The sequence below is a fragment of the Oryctolagus cuniculus genome, chromosome 5, assembly GCF_964237555.1.
Source record: "Oryctolagus cuniculus chromosome 5, mOryCun1.1, whole genome shotgun sequence".
Lineage (NCBI taxonomy): Eukaryota > Metazoa > Chordata > Mammalia > Lagomorpha > Leporidae > Oryctolagus > Oryctolagus cuniculus.
Genome location: NC_091436.1, coordinates 135,906,648 through 135,913,035, shown reverse-complemented (window position 1 = coordinate 135,913,035; position 6,388 = coordinate 135,906,648). Strand labels below are relative to the sequence as shown.

General features: G+C 61.3%; 1 protein-coding gene across 4 annotated transcripts; it reads right to left on the bottom strand.

Moving 5' to 3' along the window:
- Nucleotides 1–275: 275 nt before the first annotated feature.
- RXRB (retinoid X receptor beta) lies at nucleotides 276–6,360 on the bottom strand. 4 transcript variants are annotated; one of them, XM_002714483.5, is made up of 10 exons: nucleotides 5,929–6,360; nucleotides 5,081–5,328; nucleotides 4,486–4,642; nucleotides 4,019–4,198; nucleotides 2,881–3,053; nucleotides 2,411–2,540; nucleotides 2,096–2,228; nucleotides 1,889–1,980; nucleotides 1,471–1,576; nucleotides 276–1,378 (listed from the first exon to the last, which is right to left on the bottom strand). In XM_002714483.5, the coding sequence occupies exons 1-10, from the start codon at nucleotides 6,167–6,169 to the stop codon at nucleotides 1,231–1,233; spliced, it is 1,608 nt and encodes a 535-aa protein (XP_002714529.2). In that variant the 5' UTR covers nucleotides 6,170–6,360; the 3' UTR covers nucleotides 276–1,230. The 4 variants fall into 4 exon arrangements, with proteins under 4 accessions (XP_002714529.2, XP_008260995.2, XP_008260996.1 ...); XM_008262773.4 differs by having other exon boundaries at nucleotides 1,889–1,992; nucleotides 5,929–6,264; XM_008262774.4 differs by lacking the exon at nucleotides 5,929–6,360 and adding an exon at nucleotides 5,551–5,746 and having other exon boundaries at nucleotides 1,889–1,992.
- Between the last annotated feature and the right edge of the window lie 28 nt (nucleotides 6,361–6,388).

The window sequence follows — 6,388 nt, the reverse complement described above, 5'->3', positions numbered from 1 at the left end:
GCCGCCCGCTGGCGCTGGGAGGGCACCGGCGAACAAGGCGCCTTTGAGAACCGGCCGCCCCCCTCCCTCCTCCGGGCGGCCCCGCCCCCAGCCTGGCACACCTTCTCCCCCCTCCCCGACAAAGCGCGCCTTGTGTCCCCCACCCTGCGCTTGCCTCTCGGGCCCCAGGGAACCTGGGGCGGCAAGGGAAAAGGAGCCCGTCCTGCACTCCCAACTGGGCACCCCCACTACACACCGAGGCCCACCCCCAGTCACCTCAGTCCAAGAAAACAGCATTTTTAATTTGAAAGCGATTTTATGTGTGAGTGAAAGAGGGGAAAGAAACCCCAAAGAGATGAAATGCAGGGCAAAGCGTCATGCAGCCCCAGCACCCCCTCTCTGCAGGCTGCCCACCTCCCCTCAAGGAGCCTGGGAGCTCAGCCTGTGCCGTGTCGCCCCAGGCCGGACAGCTGCAGAGAAGGGCCCAGGCACCACACTCAAACCATCCCCGCTGGCCCAGGCCGCTTCCCCAAGTTAGCCTGAAAGACGTGGAGCAGGGGAGTCAAGGACACAGACCCCAACACCCACCGCCACCACTGGCATTTCTTAGTCAACCTGGGCAAGTACAGTACTTCTTTGAATCTGACTACAAGTCTCTGTCCTCAGAGGAAATTAAAAATAGACCGGTTTCTGCATCTCCACCAACCCCTTAACCACCACCACCTTTTTGATTTTTCAGTCTGACTTCAGGAGCTGAAGTGTGAAAGGGGCTCTTGGCAGAACTGGGACAGGCCCTCGTCCTCTTCCAGAGAGGCCCCCACCTGCAGCTCCAGGAAGAGGAAGGCCTGACGCAGCCCTACTCTCATGCCCTTCAGCTTGGGGGGCCTGCCCCCCAACCCCCATTTCCACTCTTCACACGGGGAACAAAGTGAGGCAAGGGGACAAGGAGACAGTCCCAGGAGCAGGGCCAGTGCTTTGTGCTGGGGAACATGGAGGTGAGAAATCACCCCAAATCATGGCAGACCATAACAACTTCGAAGACTCAAGGCCATTGAAGGGAGACGTCCAGTCCCCACAGGAAGCTGGGGTCCCCTCCGACGGGACACCAAGGAAACCCTCGCAGGGTTTATGGATCCTGTCGCAGGTCTCGGTTCTGCTCAGCACCCCTCACCCCTCCGAGGTTCCATCTGGGAACATGGCCCCACCCCCGGCGCACGCCGCAGGCGAGGAGTGCTGGGTCTGGGTCCGGGCTCAGGCCAGCTGGTGGGGAGCTTCGAGCATCTCCATGAGGAAGGTGTCGATGGGGGTGTCGCCAATGAGCTTGAAGAAAAACAGATGTTCTAGACACTTAAGGCCGATGGAGCGGAGAGCAGGAAGACGAAGCAGCAGCTTGGCAAACCTGAGGTGGAGGTGAGAGGAGGGGAGTGAGGGCTAGAAGCACCAGGCCTCGCGTCAGCCCTCGTGGCTGTCAGCCCCACCACCACGGCTCACCGTCCCTGCTGCTCGGGGTACTTCTGTTTGCAGTAGGTCTCCAAGGAGGCGTACACCTTCTCCCGTAGGACCTCCACCTCGCTGGGGTTGGAGAGGCCCTTGGCATCTGGAACAGCAGGGCAGGGAGAAAGAGGAAGGAAGACAACTCCAATCAGGACAGACATGGAGCCGTGGCCACAGGATGCCCCTTCAGGGGCCCCGCCCCCTCCTGGCCTCTATCAGACAGCAGAGGCAGGGCCCGTGTGGTCAGTGGGATGGGGGTCACAATAGCCCATATCCCCGGGCTTTCCCTGGGTCAGCAGAGAGGTTTCCAGGCTGAGTCTTACTGAGGGGGCTGGCTGGGTAATTTAGGAGTCCCCGCAGAAGAGGAGGCTCCAAGGTTGCCTTGGTCTCGGAAGACGGGGCATGCTCCTCTTACCTGGATTAAACAGAATGATTGCCCTCAGGCAGCCAAGCTCTGTCTTGTCCATCCTCATGTCACGCATTTTGGACACTAGCTCTGTCAGCACCCTGGAGAGGGACCTGCAGGTCACTCAAAGGTCACAGCTCAGCCAGCCTTGGACACGGACCAGCCTATAGCCCCACCCCCTCTTCCTGAAGGTCAGCCCAGTCGAAGGCCACTGACCGATCAAAGATGGCTCCCACGCCTGCGGAATGGGCTGAGTTGCGATGCACGTGAAGACCCGTGGCGAGGAGGATGCCGTCTCGGACGTCAATGGACCGGTGGGAGAAAGAAGCAATGAGGAGCTCGTTCCAGCCTGGGTGAGGGTGGCAAAGGTCGGAGGCAGAGGTCAGGCCGTGGGACTCCAGGCCCAGAGCAGAATGCAGAGGGTGGGGAGGTCGGCAAGCTGGGCTCCCTGAGTATGGGAAGTGAGGCCACTGGGGTCACTGAAGGTCAGCGGATCAGATGTCAAGAGGTCAGGGGTCCAAGGTCACTGACCTGCCCGCAGCAGTATGACCTGGTCATCCAGAGGCAAGGAGGAAAAGTGTGGGATCCTCTTCGCCCATTCAACCAGCGTGAACAGCTGTTTGTCAGCTGCCTGGCAGATGTTAGTCACGGGGTCATTTGGCTACAAGGGACAGGGAAGGAAGAGTCATGGGAGGTTTAACAGTGCACTGGGAACCCCCTCTCCTGGATGGTCTTCCTTTAGCCTCTCTAAACCAGTCAGGCTTCTCGACCGGCACTGGTGTGAACAGCCATCTGTCTGGGACTTGCCTGTGGTCCTGCCACTGGGTTGTGTGGGGAGTGGGGAAGGCGGGAGCTGGCACAGCCACCTCAGATGTCTGAGCCACCTTGTTTAGCAGTTAGGAGGGTTGTCGGGGAAGGGAGGGGGAAGGGCGGGGACCAGGCCTAGACCCCCCACCCCCTGCCCCCAACACGAAGACAGGTGAATTGACCCCATCACTCACACTGCTGCCGCTCCCCCCGGTTCCCCCAGGGCCCTCAACGCCCTGGTCACTCTTCTGCTCCACAGCAAGCTCTGCCTCCAGGATCCTGTCCACGGGCATCTCCTCGGGGGCTCCCCCAGCCCCCTCCCCATCCCCATCCTTGTCCTTGCCCCGCTGGCGCTCCTCTTGTACTGCTGTGGAGGGGGAGGGGGAGGAAGGAAAATGGAAGTCAGCATCCAGCCAAGAAGGGATCCCAAAATACCACAGGGCCTTAGCAGGGTCTCCTGTCCCGGGGCACACAGTCATAGGAAGTGCTGGGCTGGGGACAGTCTGGAAGCAGAAGTTGTGAAAGGACAGAGAAATAAGAGGAAGTAAAGAAGATGAGAGGACTGGGGAGGAAGCCTGTACTTAAAGTGGGCCTACTACGTAAGAAACACGGTAAGCACGTTTAACACTCACTCGTGTATCCAAACAACCCTGTGAGTGCTTGTTTCTCTTCTCAAAGATGAAGAACTGAGGGCTCAAAAACGTTACAGAGCTTCCCTAAGCTGACACACTACCTGGCAGGCCACACGTTTGAATTCAAGTGCGACTCACTGACTTCTGTGTTCTTCTGACCCAATAAACAGCCAGTAAAAAGAGCACTGGCCTGGGTCTTCGGAGTTGTGGGTTCTGAGCCTGGCCCCACCACTCTTTCCTGATGTGTGTGACCTTGGGAAAGCCAGGCCGCTGGTCCGTCTTCTCTAAAATGAGAGACTGGGCCAAGTCCCTCTCAAAATTCTAGGAATCAGAAAATGAGAGAGGAGAGGGGAGGCAGGCCCTGAGGTCTGAGGAAAGTCTGCAGCCTGGGAGGACAGAGAGCCAGGGCTCAGAGGAAGGACCACAGGGGACAAGGAAACAGCAGGGCAGGAGCGCGAGATGGAAGGAGGGCGGGCAGAGAGGCCCACCACGAGCAAAGCTGTCCTACCCTAGGGCACTGGGTGTCGACAGGTCACAGAGGCCGAAGCACTAAGGAAACTCAAGAGACAGAGCAGGGTGCTGGGGGAAGAGCTGAGAGGGGCGAGAGAAGTCCAATATCGCCCTCTGGAGGAGACAGCGAGCAGTCCCACTCCCGCCAGGTCCACAGGCTGAGGCCGCCCTCCCCTCCCAGAGTCCTTACCCTCCCTCTTCATGCCCGTGGCCAGGCATTTCTGGTAGCGGCAGTACTGACAGCGGTTCCGCTGGCGCTTGTCCACCGTGCAGTCCTTGTTGTCGCGGCACGAGTAGGTGAGGTCCTTGCGGATGGTGCGCTTGAAGAAGCCCTTGCAGCCCTCACAGCTGTAGACCCCGTAGTGTTTGCCTGCAGGGGCGGGGGCACAGCAATCAGGAGGCTGCGTGGAGACCTCACCGGGAAGTCTCTTGCCAGTCTCCGGCAAAACTCAGCTGTAAGTCTTCCCTGTGTTTGCCAAATCCTCACACGGAGATGCGGAGCCAGGAAGTGAGGGGCTATCCAGCGCCCCCCCTTCAGCAGTGCCCCTTCCCCTCTGAGCACCCCACATCCGAGCTCTCATCAGGCCTCCACCCCAGTCCGAGACCCGCCCGAGAGGAGGGTGCAGGTGCAGCCGCTCTTCCTCCTGCAGGCCATACCTGAACTTCTGTCCCCGCAGATTGCACACAGCCGTTTGCCAGCTCCAGGGCCACCTGGAGGGGGTGGACAGTGCAGGCCCCGGACCCCTAAGACGGGTGGCTTCACATCTTCAGGGGGGCCAGCCCCACCCCCAGGGAGCGACACTGTTGAGTTAATCTGGGATGGGGGGAGACAGGGAAGTCACAGGGAGACTTACTGGGAAGGAAATCGCTCCCCACCACCTGGCAGGGCCCGCACTGCACATTCCGGGAGACTATTTACACTGCAGCTCGCCAGAAGGGCCAGCCCCAGCGCCCAACCCCAAAGAGGTAGGGACAGCAACCCCCCTCCCCACACCGAGATGGTGCAGCACAGCAGCCCTGAAGGGCATTTGGGACGAAGGGGCATGGGGAACGTCAGGGTTCTCTGACAGGGGTGGGGCGCAAACGTGCTGAAAGATCAGTCACCTCGCAAGGGCAAGGGGGCTCCCAAGGACCACAGGCCTGCCAGCGTTAGAGGACTGGGAGGTCAGTGCCCACAGGGAACTCCACCCAAGGATCTGGGATTCCAAGGAAATGCAAGTGGAGAGGCAGTAGGTGGGTCACAACCTCTCACCTGGGGGCTGCTGACAGGCCCGGAGAATCCTGGGGGAGCTGGAGGGGGCAGGCCAGGGGACCCCATGGAAGAACTGATGACGGGGAAGGGGGAGCCCAGTGGAGGGGGTGGCATCGGGGGTGGGGGTGGGGCCCCAGAGCCTCCAAGGGATGGGGCCGCTGAAGCGGGGAGGGGTGGCCCAGGTGGAGAAGGGGGGGAGAGCCCCTGTGTAAGGGGGGCTGGGGAGGAGCTGTCTGGGCTTCGGGAGTCTGAGGGAGGGGCACAGACAGAGACACACAGACAGGAGAGATAAAAAAAGAGAGAGAGAGAGAGAATGAGTGTTCCATCATCCAACTGAAGACTTTAATTCTCTAATCCCGCATCGCACCCAACCCACCCCATCCCGCTCCACACGCCCTAAATGTGATGAGCAGAGAGGGGGAAAATCCAATCAATGCATCTGAATGAAAACCAGGTCACCCAAGCCAGACCTGTCTCGCGGGTGGGGGCAGCACGTGGAGCGGCCACAGCGAGCGGGGGAAAGACACAGGCGGAAGAGACCCTTCCGAGGACGCAGGATGCGCCTTTAAACGTTTGCCCAGGGTTCTCAAGCCCAGGGGGAAGCGCGTTCTTCCCGCGCCCGGGCCCGCCCGCGTGCTGGGCCTCGAGCGGCCGCGGCCAGAAGGGCGGAAGCTCCCCCTCCCCGCCCCGCCCCGGGGGGAGGGCGCTGAGGCCCTCGGCGGGGAGAGGACGCGTGTTTACAAACAAGGGGGCGGGAGCGCCAGGGAACGAGCGCCGGAGGAGGGGGTGGGGTGGGGTTGCAGATAACGCGGTCACTGGCTCGCCCGCCCGTCCGCTAGGACACTCACCCCGCCCGCTGTCGCCCATCCCGTCCCGTCCAGCCTCCCCCGGCTCCGGCTCCGGGGTTTGTTGTTCTCCGGCTGCTACTGCCGCCGCCGCCGCCGCCGCCGCCGCCGGATCCAGCCAGGGCCGTCGCCGCCGCCACCGGGACGCGACCCCACAATGCATTTCTTTTCGCACCCCCACCGGCCCACACTGCCCTGCGGCATGCCGCTCGGGGAGGAAGGGCGGGCGAGCGGCCCAAGACATGGTCCCCGGCTGAGTGTAGGGATGAAGAGGAGGTGCCAGGGGCTCCCCAGGTGTGGTCGAGGGACTAACTGAGCACGAGTAAGTCCCAGAGGAAAAAGACTCTGGCCTGAACTGGATCGGATTAGGCGCTTCCCTCTTCTGTGTACCAAAATGACAGCGCCGATGTGGCAGCCATCTTTGTGCAAACGGGAAGTCTCGTCGCTAGTTCCCGCCCCCTCG

Coding starts and splice junctions, on each gene's coding strand:
- RXRB (XM_008262773.4), bottom strand. CDS start 6,169: ATGTCTTGGGCCGCTCGCCCGCCCTTCCTCCCCGAGCGGCATGCCGCA. Junction 2,229..2,410: donor GGTCATACTGCTGCGGGCAG/GTCAGTGACCTT, acceptor ACCCTCACCCAG/GCTGGAACGAGCTCCTCATT. Junction 1,379..1,470: donor TACCCCGAGCAGCAGGGACG/GTGAGCCGTGGT, acceptor CCTCCACCTCAG/GTTTGCCAAGCTGCTGCTTC.